Here is a 24,493-nt window from a genome sequence, read left to right as displayed (position 1 = left end):
CATAATGTTGGGCATTATCAAAAAGGGTATCACTACCAGAACGAAGGAAGTTACTCTACCACTGTATCGGGCCATGGTGCGCCCGCAGCTGGAGTACTGCTTCCAATACTGGTCGCCGTACCTTATGAAGGATATGGCGATACTCGAGAGGGTCCAGAGAAGAGTGACTAGGATGATAAGGGGCATGGAAAACCTTTCGTATGCTGAGAGGCTGGAGAAGCTGGGGCTCTTTACCCTGGAAAAGCGGAGACTTAGAGGGGACATGATAGAGACTTATAAAATCATGAAAGGCATAGAGAAGGTGGAGAGGGACAGATTCTTCAGACTAGCGGGGACATCAAAAACAAGAGGGCATTCAGAAAAACAGAAAGGAGACAGATTCAAGACGAATGCTAGGAAGTTCTTCTTCACTCAGAGGGTGGTGGACACCTGGAATGCGCTTCCAGGAGAGGTGATAGGACAGAGTACAATATTGGGTTTCAAAAAGGGATTGGATGACTTCCTGAAGGTGAAGGGGATTGAAGGATACAGATATAGGGTAACTATACAGGACACTAAATGAATAGGGAATACACGATTTAGGTAAAGGATCACTTACAGGTCATGGACCTGGGGGGCCGCCATGGGAGCGGACTGCTGGGCACGATGGACCCCTGGCAATGCTTATGTTCTTATGTTCTTAATGAAAGGTTCAAGATGGAACCACTCAAAGTTGCCCAGGGAAGAGATCGTCATGGACCTCAAAGATTTCAACTTACTTCTGAAAAACTGAGGAACATTTATCACCTTCTTTAATTAATTGTTGATTACCATTTGGGAGATCTCCATGAGGGCTGTAAAGGCCATATTCTATTATAATGGCTCATCAGCCTTCGAACATTGTCAACTGCATTCTGTTACACTTTAGACCTCATATAACACAGTTATGGTGAATCCATGTTATATAGGATCAACAGTATAATATGTTATACTGCCATAAAAATGGGGTTTTATAATCTTGCATTTTATTGAGCCACATTATATGGAGTGTAAATTACACATGCAGCATTTTACTGGGAAGACTTTGTGAACCAGTATGAAAAATTAAATGAATAAATAACCCTTCAGCAGTTGGAACCTAGGACAATACCAGGTGGACTTTACAGTCTACGACCCAGAAATATCAAAGAAGAGACAAGTTAATTTAATCATGTATTTTTAATGGGTAGAACTAATGGGCAGACTGGAAGGACGATTCTGCCTTCATTTACTATGTTATCTGGCAGAAACCCAAAGAGTAGCAACATTCCAGAGCTTAGATTGTGATGTCATAATGCCTCATTCCACCAATGCCTAAGAGTCAATCTCAGCAGTGATGTCACAATGGCTTGATTAGATGGCAACTTCAGCATTTGGAACCTAGGACAATACCAGGTGGACTTTACAGTCTATGACCCAGAAATAGCAAAGAAGAGACAAGTTAATTTCATCATGTGTTTTTAATGGGTAGAACTAATGGGCAGACTGGATGGACCGTTCAGGTCTTTATCTGCCATCATTTAATATCCCCCTCCTTTACAAAGCTGCGCTAGTGTTTTTAGCACTGACCGCCGCAGTAACAGCTCTAACACTCATAGAATTCCTATGAGCGTCCGGGCTGTTAGCGCCATGACTTTGTAAAGGAAGGGGGGGAGGGTGTTTACTGTTTAAATGTACTCAGTAGTACAGTAATTTTGTTGGGGCCCAAGTGCAAAAGGGATCAGTTCATGGCTGTACAATGCAGCGAGTTCACGAGGTTCCCATTACAGTACGGGAACCACATGGAGTCAAACAGAATGAGTTTTCACACAATGTATCAACAGATCCTCGTTCCCCGTCATCGCATTGCTGGAGTTGACCACATGCCAAAGCTTAAATGATCTTTGCTCTGCCACTGAATCTGCAACCCTTAAAAAGGCTGTGTTATGATTTCTGTGTTGTCTAAAACCCTTTGATGTGTTTACGATTGTTGATGTACTTTCAGATGCTAAGGAAAAGCTATCAAGCCGACATATCTTCTGCCGTGAAAGGTATTGATCTTATTTCTTTATATCTATGAATTAAAACGGCAGGCAGTCATCATGATGTGTCGTGTAGAGATGGGAATGTCACCATTGTGTTTCCGACACTCTTAGAACTGTTCTCAATAATAACTTTGTGTCATAATTCTGTAGTGAATCATATGGAATCTGAAGGAGAATGGGACATCGTAAATTGTCTGCTCGGCCACAAACCCTATATTTTACAAAACATTCTGCAGAGAGCTTCCAGGTCTCCATTGCTCTCTTTTATGTGGCAAATGAATGTCAATCGATAGTATTTCCTGCCATCCTGTCTACTATCCCTTTTATATGAGAATTTTTTGCAGAGCTTTGCTGAAATCGTCCCCCAGTAGACACTAAACCACCCATGTTCTTGACCTCTTTTTTTGTAAAAATATATTTTTATTATGGCGGTTCAGATAATATAGCAAGTAATTTCTTAGTCCCATGGTTCAGAGCACTGACAAGCTTCTTACAGACTGGTTGTGAAACAGGTCTGCTGAGTGTCGTAAAGCCTGTAATGTACTATGTTTGCCACAAAGTGATCAGTCAGCTCTCTGTGTTATAAGGAACCAACTCATGCAATCCTGGTCTACCCACAGTGGCATGCAGTGGAAATTACAACAGGGGTTTCAGAAAATGCGCCAAATAACAGGAAGGGCTCAGCAGACCTTACACAGTATTTCCAATCCTCACAAAAACAAGAGCAGGGGCTTATTAACCCATACTTCCCATTTGGCTTGGTGACTCCCAGCAGAGAACTTGCAGTTCAGTGACCCCAACAAAATATCGCCCGCATCACTTCCCAAAACTGTTTTCTGATGTAAACTGCACCCAAAACAAGAAAATATTTCTTTACTGAATGTGTAATTAAACTCTAGAATTCATGACCAGAGAATGTGGTAAAAGCAGTTAGCTTAGCAAGGTTTAAAAAACAGGTACTTGTGACCTGGAAGGCCTCTGCTAGAGATAGGATGCTGGGCTTGATGGACCTCCAGTCTGTCCCAGTATGGCAACTCTTATGTTTATGTTTGTATGTTCCACTCCATATCTCTTTTATCCCTTGCACTTTTCCTTACGCTTCTCTCCCATCCCTTCACCCACACTCCCTTGCCCCTTATCCTGCTATTAACTTACCTCCTCTCTTCCCATCATCCTCTCACTCCATTTTCTCTTCCCTCCTGTTGCTATGCCCTCCTTCTTCCTATCCTAACTCCACCCCCCACTCTCCTCTCTGCCTTTATTCCTTTACTCTTCCCTCCTTGTGCCCTAAGCTTCCCTCACTTTGCCCTCCACCCCTCCCTTTTTACCCCATCTCTCTTCTTTCTTTCTTTCCATCCTGTCCCAGTCCTAACCCATCCTTCTTCCTCTCTTCCCCTCTAAACTCTCCTACTGTACCCCCCTTTGCCCCATTCCTTCTCTGCTGCAGAGAAACACTGAAACCTTTATAAAACAAGCAAAAAGAACAAGAGTCAATGGCAGGGCTAAGGATTCACTGAAGGCCTTGACGGCCCACCACTGTGACTACCCAGCAAATCAAATTGTAGTCTTTTAATTACAGAAACTGGAACGACAAATTCATAGGCTTTGTGGGGTAAAGTCAGCTTGTCTCACGGGGTATGAGGATATCTGCTCCTCTTGTGACATTTAGATCCTGGAGTACCCCCTTGCCAGTCGGGTTTTCTGGCTATCCACAATGAACATGCAAAAACTTGGATTTGCATACACTGTCTCCATTATATGCAAATTTCTTTCATACAAATTCATTGTGGATATCCTGAAAACCCGACTGGCAAGGGGGGGATACTCCAGGACTGAGTTGAGAAACACTGATTTAGATGTCTCAGATAGGAAGTGGACAATTATTTCCGTCACGTTCAACTTTCCATCAGCATTTATTGATCTGGATGAATTCTACTCATCTTAGAGCTCCCTGTAATACCAAAACGTTTCATTTTCTGCATAACCCTCCCCCTCCCCCCCCCTGGTTCTCATCTAAGAAATCCCAACATTATCTTTTCTTTCTCACCCAGGGGAAATTTCTCAAATTCTCCTGCATTTAGCTGGTGGCAAACAAAAATTTCACCTTCCTTCTCAGAGAATAGCAGCTCATCTCACAGGAAACAGGAAGGATGCTTCAAAAACTGAACGTAAGATGCTTTAAGAACATTTCAGCCTGAAAAAAGTAAAGCAACACTGATAAACAGTAGTAAGAAATGAATTCATGCATAGTTAATTTGAAGCAATGTCGTTAATTAGGGCGACAGCCTTGTCCAGAGCCCATTGTTAATGGAGTGGGGGGGGGAGGGGTGAGCTGTACACCTGATACGGCCTTGAATATGGTGGGCCAGGGCAGGTCTTGCTCCTTGGGTAGTGGGGGCTTCGAGTTGGTCAGTGTTTTAGTTCTGGCAGTTTCTGGTAAAGCGGGACTAGCGGAACTTGGAATTGGGTAAGGAAAAGTTGTTTGAATGGGGCGGGAGTCTTCCTTTCAAGTATTTGAGGTGGGCCTAAGGCAGGGTTTTTATATAGGACCCCTCTGAGATCATGAAATTTCCTTCCTGTTCCTCGGAGGCATCTAGATTTTCCCGCCACCCACTCACTGTATAAGTTCGGAAACAGTATGATTAATTTGTTTGTGTGGTCGCAGCTTTGAAGGGGGAGGGGGGGAGGAGAGATACCAGAACAAGGGTGCATTCAAAGGATGTCCTATGAACAGGCCTCCGTTTTCACCCAGCGGTGAAGATTGGGGCCTTAGAGCACATAAATTCAGTCCAGGAGATCCTGGGATTGTACTTGGTCTTGCTGTTAATGGCAGTGCATGTTACCTGGGACTACTTGCTGATATGGCAGTGGTCGGGATCTAGTAGAGGGCGCTGGTCTCACATCCCCTATTATTATGCATAAAAATATGTAGATCATTATATTCAAAATGTAGAACCATAGATTGATAGGAAATTAATGGATTGGACTGAATTGGTTTTATTTGATTTGTACAAAAACATACATATAATACATAATAATCTCTAGTGAAGTCAAATATACAACACAAAACAATCTCTAAACAATTCAAGGAAGATGTTCATATTACATTAGTAAATATCAACATCCTATTTTCCAAATAACAAGCAAACCTAAATATTCATATATTAAGCGATGGTAGCGATGTCTAAATGCTCCGACGCTGCTCAGACACTCATAGAATGTTCCAGGCTGTGGTAGAAACCTCTTCCGCAGCCTAGTATAAGGGGGCCATAACGTTGCTGAAACTTTTAAGCAATTCCCCTTCCTCCCCCCCCCCCCCAAAAAAAAAAAACCCAAAAGAAAAAGGTTGGAAAGATCAAATTGAAGACTCTCCTGGCTAAAGTTCCAAAGTACTGGACCTCCATAAGAAAAAACTCTCTCTCTCGTTGATGGAAGTCTGGTACTTGCTGAAGAGAGTTTTTGATCTTGTGAGAGGATACTTGGGCAAATTTTTGACTAACGCTTAGGTTGATTCAAGGCTAGAGCCTTAAAAACAAGGCAAAGCAACATGTACAATTCTGGGGTTCAAAAAGGGACTGGATGGCTTCATTGAAGTGAAGGGGATAACAGGGTACAGATAGAGGTTTACCTTACAGGACATTGAGCGAATAGGGTATGGACATTTTAGGTTAGGTAGGGAACATTTTCAGGTCATGGACCTGGAGGGCCGCCGCGGGAGCGGACTGCCGGGCGCGATGGACCCCTGGTCTGACCCGGCAGAGGCCATGCTTATGTTCTTATTAAATCAATCCGTTTGGAAATTGGTAGCCGATGCAATTGATGCAGTATAGGAGTAATAAGATCAAGTTTTCTTCCTCCACTGATAAGCCTGGCAGCTGTATTTTGAACAAGCCGCAAACACTGCAAGTTGGCCTTACTAGATTCTAAACAAAGAGAATTACAGTAATCCAATCTACTAGTGATAAAAGTATGACCTAATTTTATGAAACTTTCTCTAGTTAATATAGGTTTTAACTGTCTTATAACGTAAACAATAAAAACATGATTTAACTACATGACAGACCTCAATGTATTATCTATCATATGCTACAAAAGACCTCAGATGATCATGAAGTTCTTCCCCTGTCCCCGTTTCATACAGATGTTTATCTAGCCTGCTCCCGCCGTCCCTTTAATACGGATGGGCTTGCTAGCACAATTGGGGGGGGGGGAGGGGGGCCTTTATGCTCTTCCTTTGTTTATCTATTTCTGTATGGGAGTTACAGATCGTAGGCATCCTTAAATAAGAATGGTTTTAGATTTTTTTTAAATTACATAGGCAGATTTAGGTGCCAGTAGGCGTTTTAGCGTTAATGTTTTTTGGCCATTTCAAATGGTGTTTCTCAATGAACTTAGGCACCGATAGGGCGCCTACCAAATCCTAAACGTAGGTGCCATTTATAGAATTTCCGTCTTTGTGCTATTCTATAAACAGAACCCAACCAGAGACATAGTTGGACCTCAAACTTTGGGTGGCCACTGGGCAAACTGGATGGGCACGTGGTCTCCACAGCCCCCCCTTGGGCAACTCAAAGCATTAAAAATATCTGAGGTGGTGGGCATCCTCGGGTGGCAAGAACTCCTCCCTCTCCTGCACTGCCGCTGTCTCTGCCCCACCCTCCCAGTGCATGCTCAGTTTTTGTGCATGTGTAAACCTGTATGCACTAGGGGGGGGGGAAAGACCAGTGCAGTGCATCACTCGGACAGTGCTGCAGACTGAAGCGAGTGGGAGAGGGAGGAGTTCATGATGGGGCTTGCGGCTCCTCACCAGCTATATCAGGGGTCTCAAAGTCCCTCCTTGAGGGCCGCAATCCAGTCGGGTTTTCAGGATTTCCCCAATGAATATGCATGAGATCTATATGCATGCACTGCTTTCAATGCATATTCATTGGGGAAATCCTGAAAACCCGACTGGATTGCGGCCCTCAAGGAAGGACTTTGAGATCCCTGAGCCATATCAAGGGTGTGAGAATTTTGGGTGGGCCTGAGCCTAAAGTGGGCACAGCGATATAGCCACTCATGGCTACGCCACTGTGCCCAACTCAAAGCACTGTTTATAGAATACCATTGAGTACAGATTTTTTTTTTTTTGGTACTTAAGTTGGGAGCCTTAGCTCCCAACTTAAGTTGAGTCTAGCCCTATATGTAAATCATGTGCATTCTTTGCAAAGAGGATAATTGTCTCTCTCTCTCTCTCTCTTCGTCCTTTGTTTGATTTTGTTTTTATAAATAGATACTTTGATAAGATCAGGAATAGGACAGAAAATCCAGACATGGGAACCCAGGAAAGGCCTGTCACTTCTGCACAATGTGGACTTTAACAATGGGGAGCTGATTATTTTAAAGAGCGGGTTTTATTACATTTATTCCCAAACATATTTCCGATATGGGGAGTCTGCGAAGGATGTGGCGAGGGACTCGGCGTCTGCGACCAGCAACATACTAAATAAACAGATCGTGCAATATGTTTACAAAATAACAAGCTATCCAGATCCAATACTGCTAATGAAGAGTGCAAAAACCACCTGTTGGTCCAGAAATGCCGAATACGGACTTCATTCCATGTATCAAGGTGGAGTTTTTGACCTCAAATACAACGACAGAATTTTTATCACCGTCAGCAACGCAACCTTGATTGATATGGATAGAGAAGCAAGCTTCTTTGGTGCCTTTCTGGTGGGTTGAATGAGAAACTCAGGCCGCTGTGTTGCTTAGGGCCTTTTCGGATGGCTGTTGCTTGCACAGCAGCAGACTAAGGGCTCCTTTGACAAAGGCGTGCGCCAAAATGCCGCGCCCTAGCCACTACCCCCTCCTTTTAAGCAGGCGGTAATTTTTCGGCTAGCATGCGCTAATCTTGTGCGTGGCCTGAAAACGCTAGCACACCTTAGTAAAAGGAGCCCTAAATCTAGAACCAAGCCACTACAACCTACTACCTTTTTGCTAAGGCGCCCTAGTGCGTATTAGTGCACGCTAAATGCTAATGCGTGCTAACGTGTCCATTATATCCTATGGACGTGTTAGCATGCATTAGCATTTTTGTGCGCGCTGAGAGGCCACTAGCACTCCTTAGTAAAAGGACCCCTAAGAGTTTGGCGCAGAACTCTTATGACACATAGCAACGCCTAAGTGGAAGTGCCCTCCAAGGCTTAGGGATGCCTAACGACACCTATATTAAAAAGTAGGCGTGGTTAAGAGTGGAGGATAGGCATGGTTGACTTAGGCATCGGACATAGGTGCAGCCAAGTTAGGCGAGTGAAAAGCACCTACGTCTAGAACGCCTAGTGACGCCGACGTCCCACTTAGGTGCCGCCAGGTGCAATTCTATAAACAGCGCTTTCTTTTTGATTGACAACCGCACCAAGTGCAGTTTATAGAATCGGTCCCTAAATGCTCTGACCCTCATAGAATTCTTATGGGCGTCGAAGCACTTACCTCACCAACCTGCGCTAAAAACCTGGTGGGTGGGAGTAAGTTAAGCCTAGGTGCGTTGATCTAGGCCCCTAACCTTAGGCTTCTTTTATAGAATCTGGGCCTTATTGCTATAGAATTAAAGTTTAGCTAAGCTGTGCTCTCAGGTAGGACTTTTAAAGGAGATAGCACTAATGTGTTTTAATCTGGTGCTATATTAACGGTGATATTTTTCCATTTAGAAGTGTTCAAAATCCCAAAGAGAGATAGGATTCCAAGAGTAACATGGAGTAATGAAGAAAAAATGCTCCCATCAGAATCAAATGTACTGTAGATAGATACTGAAGAGACACGTCCCATTCATTTCCAGCCCTAATATGATGTTATGTAATAATGTGATGTTATTTGACGTCTAAACTTTTATAGCCGATTTCTAATCATGGTCATTCAACGCTTTTTTTTTTAAATCATAGTCCTGTAAAATGTTACATAGTGTTTATTTTTTAAATTGGATGAAATCCAATATTTGTATATTTGTAGTTTCAAGTTTCAAGTTTATTCATATTATTTGATTGAACGCTTTTCCAAATTACAAAGCGTTCTACAAAAGATAAAAATATGATTTTAGAGAAATCACTTATACATAATACATTAACCGGACCTACATGGGTAATAGCTTTTTAAAACCACGGGAAACAATAGGAAAGAGGGGAGGAAATACAATTTTTGAAGAAAAAGTACATAAAAGGGAAGTACATTAGGAGGGTAGGAAGAAGAGGATTGCTGGCAGAAGTGGGGTCGAATAAGAAAGCTATTAGAAATCTTGTTTTGGAGATGGCAGAAATCGTAAAGTATTACCTCTTGAATGGACTTTATATTTTCAGTTAAAGGCTTCTTTAAAAAGAAGGCACTTTAAGCTACTCTTAAATTTCTGCAAATCTTGTTCGAGTCTTATATATAAAGGAAGAGAATTCCAAGTCATTGGAGCTGTTACAGAAAAAATAGAAGCACGGCGTGTTCCGATAATTTTCAAGGAAGGAATGTTAAGGGTAAACTGTGAAGATGATCTAAGAACTCTCGATGAGCTATGTGGAATCAAAAGCCTATCTATAAATGCCGGAGCGTTGGTCTGTATAGTCTTGAAGACTAGAAGAGCTATTTTATATGTAATCCTATATGTTATTGGCAACCAGTGAGCTTTTTGCAGTAAAGGTGTGACATGGTCAAATTTTTTTGAGCCTGAAATTATCTTTATTGCTGTGTTTTGTATAAGTTGAAGACGCCTTATGTCTTTTAAATATGCCCCTTTTAATAAAGAATTACAATAATCTAGTTTAGATATTACTAGGGAATGAACTAGTGTATTAAGGGAGAGTTTATCAAGGAGGGGGACTAGTGATCGTGTCATCCTCAACAGTAGAAATTGTAAATACAGTAATGCCTATTTTTTTAAAGTCATTATGTTCAGAGGGATTTTTACAATGATAGGGATACTTTTCTAGAGTGAAATGATTGAGGGGATTCTAGGAAAAGGAAGTATTAAAATGTGATATTCTAGATGCCTGCCATGTACATTGATTCATTCTCTGATGTCGTCTTGTGGAGACCTGAGGAATGTCACAAGTTCATAGTCCAGGGGTGTCAAAGTCCCTCCTCAAGGGCCGTAATCCAGTCGGGTTTTCAGGATTTCCCAAATGAATATGCATGAGATCTATTAGCATACAATGAAAGGCAGTGCATGCAAATAGATCTCATGCATATTCATTGGGGAAATCCTGAAAACCCGACTGGATTGCGGCCCTCGAGGAGGGACTTTGACACCCCTGCCATAGTCGGTTATTGAGAAAGACACGGGAGAAGCCACTGTTTTCCCTTCATCGGTAGCATGGGATATTGCTACACCTTGGGTTTTGGCCAGGTACAAGTGACCTGGATTGGCCACCGTGGGAACGGGCTTGATGGGCCTTTTCAGGTGGAAGAGCTTCAGGTGGACCTTTTCAGGTGTGAAGCTATAACATCCTAATATGTGAGTGAGGCTGCTCATATTGGCCGTCCTCGAGGAGGAATAATTCATATCTGATAACTCCATTAGAACAAGACGAAGGCATGATTTTATATTTCAAATTTTTTTTTTCATTTTCCCCTAAGTGGATTATGGTTAAATACTTGAGGGCTCCTTACATCTTCAAGAATTTATTTTAAGTAGGGACATTGAGTTCTTGTATCATGGCTTCCTTAGACAGGATGCTTGCTTTCCAAGCAAGCAAACAACAGTCCTGCTTGGGTAATTATATCAGTGGAGCCATGCTGTCCTATGGCGCTTTTAGAAAAGAAATCATGACAATATTATCTGATAAAATTATCTCTTAATCTGTGCTTTCTTTTTTAACATAATTAATTTTATTCCATTAATTTTATATTTTAATGTCTTTTTAATACAATAGGTTGTATTCATTTTTTACTACAGTATTTTGTATTTCACCAATTGTCCAGTTTTGTTTTGTTTTTCTCTTTTGTGAAACCGCCTAGAATTTTTTTGTTTAAGGCAGTATAGAAAAATAAAGTTATATTATGTTATGTTAATTATGTTATATTATAACATATGTTATATTATAACATATGTTATAATTATGTTATATTATTAATTATGTTATGTTATGTTATTAATGACATGCTTAGAAGATTTAACCATTTTAGATTGTAATTGTAAAATATACTTTTGGTAAATGTTGATCATTTTGAGGTGTAATTTGATTAATACATTTTATATATCACTCTGGAAATTGCTTTTCTTTATCAGTGTGTGGCGTTTATTCTTTTAGAGTTCTAGGACCAATACTAATACTAACTCCGGTCCTCGGGGGGCCAAAATCCAGTTGGGTTTTCAGGATTCCCAATGAATATGCATGAGATCTATTTGCATGCACTGCTTTCAGTGCATATTCATTGGGGAAATCCTAAAAACCCGACTGGATTCCTGCCCTCGAGGACCGGAGTTGCCCACCCCTGAGTTAGAATATTTGAAGGACTGTTTTATTAATATGAGGGGGTGCTGAAAAGTTCTCAGCCCAACCAACCATCTTCCTAAATTCTGAGCATTATTTTGCCACTTTAGCCAAAGAGTGTTTATCTTATTTTGTTAAGTGCCAATTTGCAGAAACAAAATTCTATGTTTTGACATTGTTTCAGATCATTGATAGAACCATATCCACATTATTCTCTTCTTGGTTGGGCTGAGAACTTTTCAACACCCCCTCGTAGTGTGAAGCGTTTCAGTCTCTGGGAACCAGAGCTGAGATTGTGACATCATAATGCCTCATTCCACCAATAAGAGCCAACCTCATCAATGATGTCACAATGGCTTGATTGTCCTATACTTGGTTCACTTTTATTACATACAAGGGGATGCTGAAAAGTTCTCAGCCCACCCAACATACTGAGCATTATTCTGCCACTTTAGCTGAAAAGAATGTTATTTCATTATGTGTCAATTTGTTGACATGAAATTCTCTTTTTTGACATTGTTTCAGATCATTGATTGAACCATGTCCACCTCATTCTCGTCTTGATTGGGCTGAGAACTTTTCAGCACCCACTTGTAACTTTAGCAAAAGTAAATCCTAGTTTGCTCACGATTCATTTACAACTGACAGACATTTTTTCTCATGTGAAAATGATAAAAGGTTATTTTTTTTTCACTTCTCTTATTTTAATATAAGCTACAAGCATTTAGGAACCTCCTTACTTAAGGGCTCCTTTTACAAAGCCGCATGAGCGGTTTAGCGCAGGCTAAAAAGCTACTTGCGCTAAAACCGCTCACGCGGCTTCGTAAAAGGAGCCCTAAGTTGTATTAGCAGAGAACGATGAAGGACAAAGTTTGTCCTGATCCCCTTTTCTATCTTGCTCCCACAAGCTTTGGAATCCATCCCTACCCTGTATCCGCAAACTCTACCGCACTAGTTTCATAAAAGATAATTGTTCATTTTTTATATAAATTCGATTTTTGACTATTGTGGGGCTAGAGTGGAGTTTGAGTTTGCAGGGATGGGTAGAAACTTTGCTCCCAGGCCATTCTCTACGTACTAGATTTACAACAGAGGTTTTCATAGACATTCGCAGTTGGCCTCCAGAGGTGCAACCGGCTACGTTCTCCATGATCAGCCCTGCCATTGATATAAATCGATGACCATTTCTCGGCGTGAACCGCACTGCTGCACTCCTCAGACTGCTGGGAACTCCCTCAACCGTTAACACGGATATTTTGTACCTAACATATTTTAACTTAAGCAGTTGGTACACCTTAGTCAATCGAACCGTTGGGAAGGTCATTTTAAAATGTTGCACCTATTTTATGATGTGAAGTACACGTCTGTGCGACTTTATAAAAGACTCGTGTAGGAATGAAAGAACGTGCATACATGATATAAACTCTATCCCTTACAGCAGAAGAAATGAAAAGAACAAATACTCCACAAACCAGCAAACTAAGAAAACAGCAGAGAAGGCGGAGAACCCTAGTTCCGGTTCAGCAGCCACTCGGTAGTCCATTATTTGAACGATTGCTCACCTTACCATAAATATTGGAATTACCCCATACAACGTTTGTATGACTCACATGGTGTACGTCGACTTAGACTCCTGAAGCAGGCCCACAGGACCGCAACACGATTTGTGTCGAGTCATAGTCTTGCATCAATAAAGTTTCCTTTGTTGTGAACATCCGTGGAGCGTATTGATTCTCCATCTTTCTCTGCTGCTTTGTCTCAGCTCTGGCCTTTACACCAGCTCCACGGCTTGGGTGAATGCTAGTGTGTACTTTCCACACATGCAGTTAAGGGATTTAATAACCTACTCGTGTTAGGTGTGGAATCTGCCCGTGCGCCTGCCTGCAGTGAAACGATGCCTCATGATACATTGGCTTGGACTTTCTCACTTGATTCTATAAGATGTCATTTACACTTGAAAGTGGCCATTTCTCAATGCATTGTTAGGGATCCTTTTTCCAAGTTAAAGTAAGCACGAACGTGCACTCTGCAGCTTAAAATGGTGTACTGAGGGGTGTACTGAGACATCCACAGTACAGTCATGATATGCACACGCTACCCACGTACTAAAAAATTCTATTTTTTGGCCAAGAGGCAGTGGCGTGGTAAAGGGGTGGGTGGCACCCTCTCTGCCCCCCCACTACCACATGAGTGTGTGCCCCTTTCCCATGTACCTCTTTAATGTCCACAACGTGAGCAGCCACCCGAACCTACTGCTCGCGACAGCGTTGGCTCTTCCTCTGATGTCATTTCCTGGACCCGTGTCCAGGAAGTGATGTCAGAGGAAGAGCCGACGCTGGCACGAGCAGCAGGTTGGGGGTACAAGGAAAGGGGCAAATGCAGGGGGCAGGGAAGGAGCAGATGGGGATGAGGGGCAGAGAAGAGGGTGAGGAGGGGTGCTACCGACTTGGGCGCCTCTCACCCTTGCTACGCCACTGCTGAGAGGGCATGCCTGGGGGATGTGGAGAATGGGAGTATATGTAGGGCTAGCAGAACTAGAGCAGTATCACAAGAACGGCAGATGGAACAAAAGAAGATATTTTGCTTGGTCAAGTAAATGTTAGCGGAGCAGGGTATAGACCAGGGGTGGGCAATTCCAGTCCTCGAGGGCTGGAATCCAGTCGGATTTTCAGGATTCCCCCAATGAATATGCATTGAATGCAAATAGATCTTGTGCATAATGATTGGGGAAATCCTGAAAACATAACTGGATTCCGGCCCTCGAGGACCGGAGTTGCCCACCCCTGCTATAAACACAAATGGGAAATGTCAGGTTTTTGCAGAATTTATAAATACAGGAAAACCTTAGATTGCAAGTAACTTGGTTTGCAAGTCAAGCAAAACATTTGATTACATATTAACTTGATATTTATTTATTAAAAAATTTATATACTACATACAACTATGCGGTTTCCATATCACATACATAAAATCTTGTTTCCCTCCAATTATCACATATAACAGGCATTTCAAGACAACATCGTTAATCATCCCTGTTATAATAGGGTTAGAACCTAAATTCAATCAATTCAGACGTACAAACAAGCTTTAAATCATACACTGATGTCAGAAAAGTTCTAAAAGGCGATTATCAACTGAAATATACCTTAGCATAAGAAGGCATTGGCAAATAATTGAGTTTTCAGCATTTTCTTAAAATTCATCCTCTCCCGTATGAAACCGCAGGATACCAGGCAAGGCATTCCATAGTTGTACGCCATCACAACTGAGCCGACGGTTCCTCTCTCTCTGACGCTGCAGGAGTGCAGTGACGGTTCTAAATGAGCGAGGTCTTGCAATATAAGTACGTAATAGTACAGTGGTACCTCGGTTTACGAGTGCACCGGTTTGCCAGTGTTTTGCAAGACGAGCAAAACATTCGCGGCGCCTCGGAAACCGAGCACACTTCGATTTGCGAGTGCCCCCCCCCCGTGAACCGGCACCCTCTCCCCCGCGATCCAGCAACCCCCCTGCCGCCATCGGGCCCCCCCCCGCCACGACCTGAGGTCCCCCCAACCCACCCAAACCCTCTTCTTACTTTGCTGTAGCCTCCGCAGTGGCACCGGCACCAGCATGTCTTGTGCGTGGTGCCGGTGCCTGAAAATCTGCTTCCTGTGCTGGGCCTTGAGCATGTGCGCATGCTCAAGGCCTGAGAGTTCACGTCAAACGTGAACTCTCACGTCGAACGTGAACTCTCAAGGCCCAGTGCAGGAAGCAGATCTTCAGGCACCGGCACCACGCACAGGACATGTTGGTGCCGGAGCCGCTGCGGAGGCTACAGCAAAGTAAGAAGAGGGTTTGGGTGGGTTGGGGGGACCTCAGGTCGCGGCGGGGGGGTGCCCGATGGCGGCGGGGGGGGGGGTGTGGATCACGGGGGGGAGGGTGCCGGTTCGCGGGGGGGGCCTTCGGGGGGAGCAATGCCGGTTCTCGGGGGTGGGGGGAGCAGCGCTGCTGGCCTCGGGGGGGGGGGTGGAGAGGGTACGGGTGGGAACCTATCAAAGCGAGTTTCCATTATTTCCTATGGGAAAATTTGCTGTGATATACAAGTGCTTTGGATTGCAAGCACGCTTCTGGAATGAATTATGCTCGCAAACCAAGGTTTGACTGTACATTTATTATGATCTAGAAAAACAGAGCTACCAGACTGTACATGTATCCTGCTAGGCAAACCCCCACCTTGATCATGAAAAGGGTGTGCCCCCTCCCCCCAGACCTTTGGGCCAAGAAGTCCTGCGTGTGGATCTGTCCCTGGTTGCAGATAATGGGGGCTCAGGTAAGAGAAGAAATGAATACGAGGGCAATACTTTGAAATGAAAAATATTATTCTCTATGATATAATCATGCATCTTTTCTGTGCTATGTCACCAATTATTGGCCATGTTTGGTTTTAAAATGAAAGCTTTTTATTTCCTGGGATTCCAGTTTTCTTTCATCTCTGTCATGTTGCATTTGGACAATAAATTCGCAGAAACATTCAAAAGTGAGTACACTATTTAGTATTTTAAAAGCATCCTTTTTGTAGCTCTTCTGCAGAAAAGCCATTAATAAGCATGACTTGTACAGCTCCATAAATGGTAAACTGATTTAGCCCTGAAAGGTGGTTTATTTATTTTTGCTGGGAAATGTTTAAGGGGCCTTTTTTTTTTAGATTTGCAACTACTGCGTGATAATTGCCAAAATTACCCCCAGTAACAGCAAAGCCTCTGCATGAACTTTTGGGGTTCTTCCCTGCATCTTCCCTTAGAGTTAAGGCAGACAATTTACTGTAGATCTATCCAATTTGTTCCTCCCTTCCCATTTTGCCTCCCTTTATTTTTATTTTCCATTTCGATGCATTTAATAACTCTCCTCTCCCCTCGTTTCCCTTCCGTATCATGTCCGTATATGCGTAAGTGCCTCCCCCCTTTTAGCTTAGCCATGTTTTTATTTTAAAGTTTTTTAGGGGTCCTTTTAACAAGCTGTCGGACATTTCATCACGCGCTAACCCCTGCGGCCGGCTAAAAAACTAATGCCTGCTCAATGCAGGCATTAGCGGCTAGCGCGGCAGGCGGTTTAACGCACGGTAACTAAGCGTGTTAAATCCCTACCGCAGCTTGATAAAAGGACCCCTTAATTTTTATAATCTATTTTATTGTTAACCGTTTAGATGTTTCAGTGATAAACGGTATATCAAAAATAAAGAAAACTTGAAACTTATAGGTCAAATCATTTTTTTATTGATGACAAAAAAACAAACTCCAAAACCACAACACAAGAACACAGAACAGATGTAACATGCAAGGAGTAATGTAATGTAATGTAATTTATTTCTTATATACCGCTACATCCGTTAGGTTCTAAGCGGTTTGAAGAAAATATACATTAAGATTATAAATGAGAAGTAAGAAGGTACTTAAAAAATTCCCTTACTGTCCCGAAGGCTCACAATCTAACTAAAGTACCTGGAAATTAATAAAGAAGAGAAAATAAAGATGGTTGAAAAAAGAAAAATTCTATGTGAACTTATAGGATGGAAATTAAACTGACAGTGAAGAACTGTATGAAAAATACATATGAATGCAGTTAGAGAGGGTAGGTTACAATCTATTTATGGTATTTGTTTAATTGGAAGGTGTTAAGGTGGGTAATTTGGGGGAAGGTTATCTGAAGGTAGGTGAATCTTCTGGAGGTAAAAGAGGAGGGGTTAAGATATTTGGATGAATTTTTTGAAAAGCAGGGTTTTGATTTCTTTTCTGAATGTTTTGAGGTTGTCTGATATTGTCATCAGATTGGAGATGGAATGGTTGAGTTTTGCTGCTTGTGTTGCCAGAAGGTTGTCAAACATTTTCTTGCATTGTGTGCCTTTGAGTGGGGGGGGGGAAGGCGAAAGGGTTCGAGGTTCTTCTGTGTCTTGAGGTGGAGATTTGGTTTAAGCGGTTGTTTAGATAGGAGGGGGAAGAGCCGTGTAATGCTTTGAATATCAGGTAATATACAGCAAATAGGCAGTCATCAAGAATTTTCAAGTGTAATGTACCAACCCCCCACCATGCAGCATCTCCCCACTCTCCCCCCCCCACCCACAGAAAAGCCCCACATAACATGGCACATTTAGCTTCACCTGTTTGCTGCCTTGACCGTTAACACATGGTAACTATCATCATTAGGGTTACCAGATTTTACTTTAATAAAATCTGGACCCCTAGGCCCACCCAGTTCCACCCATCCCCGCCTTGTTATGCCCCCAATCCTCTCGTAGGGCGGGGGGGCATGCACGGATGCCCTCCTGCCTGACGCGATTTTGAAGAAGCTTTTCAAAGTGCCAGGTTTTGAAAAGCCGTCCGGAACCCCGAACATGTCCTCGAAAAGAAGGACGTTTCCGGGGAAATCCAGACATCAGCTAACCCTAATCATCGTGTTAAGTGTAAGTCATGCTCCCTGGCCAAATTCCATGTATTTCCACATTAAAATGCAAAGGGGGTCACCAAATCAGCAGCGATTCTCTAGCGCTCCTCGCAGACTCCTCAGTGATTTTCCTCTGCTTCAGACTGCCCAAGCAGAAACAGGGAGTTGCATCAGAGGTTGGGGGGGGGGGGGGGAGAGGCAGACCACATCAGGGGAACAGGCAGACCTAGGCTGGTGCACCTATGTGCACCTTGCAATGCATGCATCTGATATGATTCTATAAGGGCCCGTGAGAAACCCATGCTCCGCCCACTGGAATAATGCACCGTGCTACTAGTTTGCCATTTTAATAGATTGGTGCCCACACATACCTCCCCCCCCCATCTGGCAATTTCCCAGAAGAACTTGCAACGATTACAATTGGTGCAAAATGCGGCAATCAGGCTGACTTTGGGTCTGAAGAAGTTTGACCATGTAACGCCTTCCTACCGACTCCTGCATTGGCTGCCGATGGAGGCATGTGGGAAGTTTAAAATTTGGATGTTTCTGCTTCAAGGTACTTTTCGGCCTAAAGACCCTTAACCGTCCCCCCCCCCCCCTCCTGTAATAACACCTTGCCCTGCTCTTCTCCTCCTTCATGATAGCTTCTCTCTTCCCTATCTTCTACCCTCTTCCATCATCATCTGTCAAGTTCGGTTAAATTTGATGTAAATCTGATAAATTGTTGTAAATCTGCATGTCAACGCAGATCCTAATCTAATTGATGTGAACCGCCTAGAACTCGCTGGGTATGGCGGTATATAAGAATAAAATTATTATTATTATATATAATCGACCTTTTCTCTTTCTCAACCAATCGACTTAAGAGAAGCTCAAACTTGAATTTTGTTTCTCCACCGGTTAAAAGATGTAAATTTAAAAGACATCATCCACCTCTCTTCTCTTATCAGGCAGCATTATGGGGTAAAGATCTGAAACAATTACTCATGCTCGCGAATACTTATGGGGAATTTAGGAGACACCTAAAAACATATTTGTTCCTTAAGTACTAAGGCAGCTACACTGAACAATCTCTCCCCACAATAACTGACCGCTAAATCTTAACTCTGTTAGTTCTGCTCAGTCTGTAACTTTTTAATCATTGTAAACCGCATAGAACTTCACGGTCCTGCGGTATATAAATTGTTATTATTATTATTTAAATGCCAATTTGTGGTAGCCTTGATGCGTGTAAGTGCATCTATAAATTAGTACATCCCTTTGCCACCTAAACTTAGTCACCCTTTATAGAATTGCTTTTTAAGTCTTCTGTTGCTTCAAGTACCCGTGTATATTGTAAGTTCTTGGAACGGTGTCAGGTCAAAAGCGCGCCGGGGCAAAGGCGCGCACCGACAACTGAGCGCAAGATGGAGGCGTGCGCTGAAGAAAATTACAGTTTTTAGGGGCTCCGACGGGGGGGTTTTGTTGGGGAGCCCCCCACTTTACTTAATAGAGATCGCGCCGCGTTGTGGGGGCATTGTGGGGGGTTTGGGGGGTTGTAACCCCCCACGTTTTACTGAAAACTTCACTTTTTCCCTGTTTTTAGGGAAAAAGTTAAGTTTACAGTAAAATGTGGAGGGTTACAACCCCCCCAAACCCCCCACAACGCCGGCGCGATCTCTATTAAGTAAACTGGGGGGGGCTCCCCAACAAAAACCCCCCATCGGAGCCCCTAAAAACTGTAATTTTCTTCGGTGCGTGCCTCCGTCTTGCGCTCAGTTGTCGGCGCGCGCCTTTGTCTTTCGCGGGGTTGTCTATGAACCCTTGGAACAGGTGATCCTTGCTGCTGAATTCTAAAATGCCATAAGCCATCTTGAGCCTGAAGGGTAGAGGGCAGCCTACGAATTCAAATTTCCATCCCCCTTTCTTAAAATAATAAAACACTTACCCCCCCTCTCTTCTACGAAACAAAGCGAGCGGTTTTTAGCGCAAAGAGAGCCGCACTGAATGGCCCACGCTACTCCCGATGCTCATTGAGTTGCTATGAGCGTCGGAAGCAGCGCGACTCCCCACGCTAAAACGGCTAGCGCAGTTTCGTAGACGAGGGGGTTAGTTTCCAAGTTTTATTTAAAATGTGATTAAACGCTTATACAACTTTCTAAGCGATTTACAATTTAAAAAACCAGAGAAGAACACATGTCATACAGGACTACAACAAAATTGTCACTAACAGGAACAAGTGAAAGGAGGATAGAATTACAATTGTAATATGAAAGAAGGGGGGAAAAACCCAAAAGGAAGTGTAATCTAATAGCCTTTGAAGGCTAAGTTGTCACTGTGGAGAGGTTAATTATTATGGGATAAGCCCATAATTAGCTCTAAAGCAAACTCTGGTTGCCGTCTTTTCTACACTAAGAAGCTGAACACCCAGAGGAACTTTGATTAGAAAAATATCCAGTCTTCTGTTAATCAACTCATAAAATCAGTGCTTTGGAGTGGACAAGGCTTTTCTGCCACATGATGACCTCACTTCAGCACTAGGGGGTGCTAGATCACAGCACTTAATGGGGAATTTTCAATATAAACAAGGAGAGAATCTACCTTTGGTGTCACTCAGTCACTAAAGCAGGGGAAGTAATTCCAGAGCCCCAATGGGAGCAACATTCCAGAGCTGAGATTGTGATGTCATAATGCCTCATTCCACAGTACCTCAGAGCCATCCTCATCAGTGATATTACAGTGGCTTGACTGTCCTATACTTGGCTCACATAAGAGCATAAGAACAGCCATACTGGGTCAGACCAAAGGTCCATCAAGCCCAGTTGCCCATTCTCACTGTGGCCAATCCAGGCTCCTAGTACTTGGCCAAAACCAAGGAGTAGCAACATTCCAGCATCTCAAAGAATAGCAAGATTCCGGAACCCCCAATGAGAGCAACATTCCAGAGCTGAGATTGTGATGTCATAATTCCTCATTCCACAGTGTCTCAGAGCCAAACTCATTAGTGATATCTCATTCTCAACACCTTAATTGTCTTATTCTTGACTCACCTAAGAGCATAAGAATAGCCTTATTGGGTCAGACCAAAGGTCCATCAAGCCCAGTAGCCCATTTTCATGGTAGCCAATCCAAGTCACTAGTACTTGGGCAAAACCCAAGGAGTAACACCATTCCATGCTACCGATCCAAGGCAGGCCGAGGCTTCCCCCATGTCTTAATAACAAACTATGGACTTTTCCTCCAGGAATTTGTCCAGATCTTTCTTAAAACCAGCTACGCTATCCGCTCTTACCACAACCACTGGCAACGCGTTCCAGAGCTTAACTATTCTCTGAGTGAAAAAATATAAGGCACAGCCATCGGCTCCTTCTTTCCTCATGAAGTCCTGTACCAGGCTAACGACAGGCCTCTCCACAGACCTTTTCACTGTACAACAGGATTGGGTTTTTGTTATTGTTGGATTTGTTTTTTTGTTTATTTTTTCTTTTATCTCATTTTTTCTTTTATCTCCCATGGTGAGGCCTCATTTGGAATACTGTGTTCAATTCTGGAGACCACACTACCGGAAAGATGTGCTGAGAATCGAGTCGGTTCAACGTATGGCCACCAGGATGGTCTTGGGGCTCAAGGATCTCACGTATGAAGAAAGACTGAATAAACTACGGCTGTACTCACTTGAGGAACGAAGAGAGAGGGGAGACATGATTGAAACGTTTAAGTACATCATGGGCCGTATCGAGTCGGAAGAAGATATCTTCTACCTCAAGGGACCCTCGACCACCAGGGGGCATCCGCTGAAAATCAGGGGAGGGAAGTTCCATAGTGACTACAGAAAATACTTCTTCACTGAAAGAGTAGTGGATCATTGGAACAAACTCCCACTGCAGGTGATTGAGGCCAACAGCGTGTCAGATTTTAAGAAAAAACGGGATATTCACATGGGATCCCTAAGGAAGTAAAATCAGGGGGGGGGCGGGTATTTGGAATGGGCAGACTTGGTGGGCTATAGCCCTTTTCTGCCGTCTTTTTCTATGTTTCTATGTTTCTTACTTTCATTTTTCTATTTTGATTGATTGTAATTATGCATTTATTTTGTTATCTTTCATTTTATTCTTTTGAAATGTACCTTCCTGGATACTGGGGATATCCTATAGTCATATTCTACGCTTTCTCCTTTCTCTTCCTAATTTGTCTTTTATACAAGCGTTGTTCTCCTCCCAGGCACTTAAGGGAAAATTCTATACGAAGCGGCCAAATGTTAGGCAGCTAATTAGGCACTGTTCAGCGCGATTCAAGTAAAATCGGGGTGCTGTTTAATGAATCACGCTGAGCGGAACCTATTTTGGAGGCGCCCAAGAAATAGGCCAGCTCTAGGCACAACTAGAAGTTAGGCGCCGAGCTGAGCGCTTAAGCACGCTTAAAAGAGCAGTGATTCTGCAACAAGGCGCCTGACATGTAGCCACGCCCACGCCTAACATGCATTGCGCCTATTTTTTAGAAGGCGCCTAAATTTTTAGAGGCGCCTTGTTGCAGGATCGCTCTTTCTTGATAGGCGCCTACGTTTCAATTATTGCTGATTAAAAAGCTTAATTGAGCTTGGTTTTCAATTTAGATGGGCGCTTATCTAGTCGGGCGCCTCTGAAATAGGTACCTAACATTAGGCGCCGGTTACAGAATTTGGGCCTTAATGTGTACCTGGGCCAATGAGTTTTAAGTTTCTAGAATACTGTCAGTTACGCACACAGCTAACAGCATTTAAGTGCAAGAATTTAGACCAGCTTTTGACTTGATATAACTGCTTCTGCTTAAAGTCTGGTGTAGAGAATGACACGGTGACAAAATTCATCACCGTTCCCATCCCCGTCCCCACGGATAACCGCGGGAAATAATCCATATCATTTTCTAGTGTCTGTTTCAACCTAAGTCCTTCGACACCAGCATTCTTCAAAGCAAAGCTTGAGGGTCAGTGGTTGTGGCCATTCATACTCTGATTCTTCCCTCTCTCCTTAAAGAATGACATGAAGATGGTTTCCCGCGGTTATCCGCGGGGACGGGAACGGTGATGAATTTTGTCACCGTGTCATTCTCTAGTCTGGTGCTCAACTACCGACTTAAGTTAGCATTCTATAAGAGTTGCCGTGCCCAACTTCTCTGCTGTAAAATACTTGGAGGAAGGAGTGGCCTAGTGGTTAGAGCAACAGCCTCGGCACTCTGAGTTTGTGGGTTCAAATCCCATGCTGTTCCTTATGACCCTGGGCAAGTCACTCAATCTTCCATTGCCCCAGGTACATTAAAATAGATTGTGAGCCCACCGGGACAGATAGTGAAAATATTTGAGTACCTGATTGCAAACCACTTAGATAACTTTGACAGGCAGTATACAAATACCTAAAAAAAACAAAACACTTGCTTGTCAGTACAAAAAACTTTTCTGAAAATCCTGAACAGATATGTAGTTCTTCTCAACAAAAACAAAGCAGTTGTGCAAACGCATACACTTCCCTCTGAACAGTTTTATATCTTAAATCAATAAATATTTCAATTATTATTTTTTTTTTAAGCAGGAGGTCCTCGGTGTGATTGCATAGTCAGGTGAGCACAGTAGTGTTCAATACTTAACTCATGCGCTGGCTATACAGCCCATTGCAGCACACCATCTTTGGACCCTCCCTTGTGCTGAAGACAAATTGTGCAAAAAGTGCAAGTGTCAATATAAATACCTAAAGTTAAGAGTGAAAAAAAGAGAGTCATGTAAATTTCACAACCACAAAAAAAATTTTTTTGTAGTGCATCAGCGGTTTATGCATGGATCAGGAGAGAGACCTTGGGGTGATGGTGTCTGAAAATCTCAAGGCAGCGAACCCTTGAGACAAAACAGTGGCTGCTGTCCGTAGCATGCTAGTCTGCATAGATAGGGTTACCAGACGTCCGGATTTCCCCGGACATGTCTGGGGGTCCGGACTGGCACTTTTTTCCGGGTTTTGAAAAGCCTCCTCAAATCACATCTGGCAGAGAAGAAGTCCGCGGATGTTACACGATGATGCCACACGCATGCATGAACTTCTTCCCTGCCTGACGCGATTTGCGGACAAGAGCGGGCAGCGGGAAGCAACAGAAAAGAGCAGGCAGCGGGGGGGGGGGGGCAGGCCTGGGGGCGAGTCTAGGGGGTCCAGGTTTTCCAATTGGAAAATCTGGCAACCTTATGCATAGAGAGAGGCATAATCAGCAGAAGAAAGAAGGTGTTGAGGCCCCTCTTGGAGTATTGTACAGTACCCCCCCCCCCGGTCATTCGCGGTATTTTCCGACCGCGAATGATTAGGACTGCGAGAGGCTGCAACCGCGAATGACCAGGCAGGAGAGAGCAGCCGGAGCACTTGCGAGTGAAGGAAATCACTCGCAGTATGCTCCGACCATCTCTTCCTGCTCTAAAGTCGGGCCTTACCCATCAGGAGCTGCGTGTCAAAGCAGCTCCTGATGGGTGAGGCCCAACTTTAGTGCAGGAAGGGGCGGTTGAAGCATACTGCGAGTGATTTCCTTCACTCACAGGCGCTCCGGCTGCTATCTCCTGCCTCTCCGGCTGCCCTCTCCTGTCTCCCCCCA

The 24,493-nt window shown here is 43.4% G+C and overlaps 1 protein-coding gene across 1 annotated transcript in view; it reads left to right on the top strand.

Moving 5' to 3' along the window:
• TNFSF10 (TNF superfamily member 10) overlaps nucleotides 1-13,206 on the top strand; it is a 39,471-nt gene extending 26,265 nt beyond the window's left edge. The window contains exons 3-6 of the mRNA XM_033959207.1: nucleotides 2,003-2,048; nucleotides 4,094-4,210; nucleotides 7,315-7,757; nucleotides 12,933-13,206. Of these exons, the coding sequence (XP_033815098.1) occupies nucleotides 2,003-2,048; nucleotides 4,094-4,210; nucleotides 7,315-7,757; nucleotides 12,933-12,944 (618 nt within the window). The 3' untranslated portion in view covers nucleotides 12,945-13,206. The remainder of the gene's footprint in view (nucleotides 1-2,002; nucleotides 2,049-4,093; nucleotides 4,211-7,314; nucleotides 7,758-12,932) is intronic.
• The last annotated feature ends 11,287 nt before the right edge of the window (nucleotides 13,207-24,493 follow it).

Source organism: Geotrypetes seraphini, chromosome 9 (genome assembly GCF_902459505.1).
Source record: "Geotrypetes seraphini chromosome 9, aGeoSer1.1, whole genome shotgun sequence".
NCBI lineage: Eukaryota > Metazoa > Chordata > Amphibia > Gymnophiona > Dermophiidae > Geotrypetes > Geotrypetes seraphini.
Note: the sequence above shows the minus strand (reverse complement) of the source record. Positions and strands in the feature narration are given on the sequence as shown.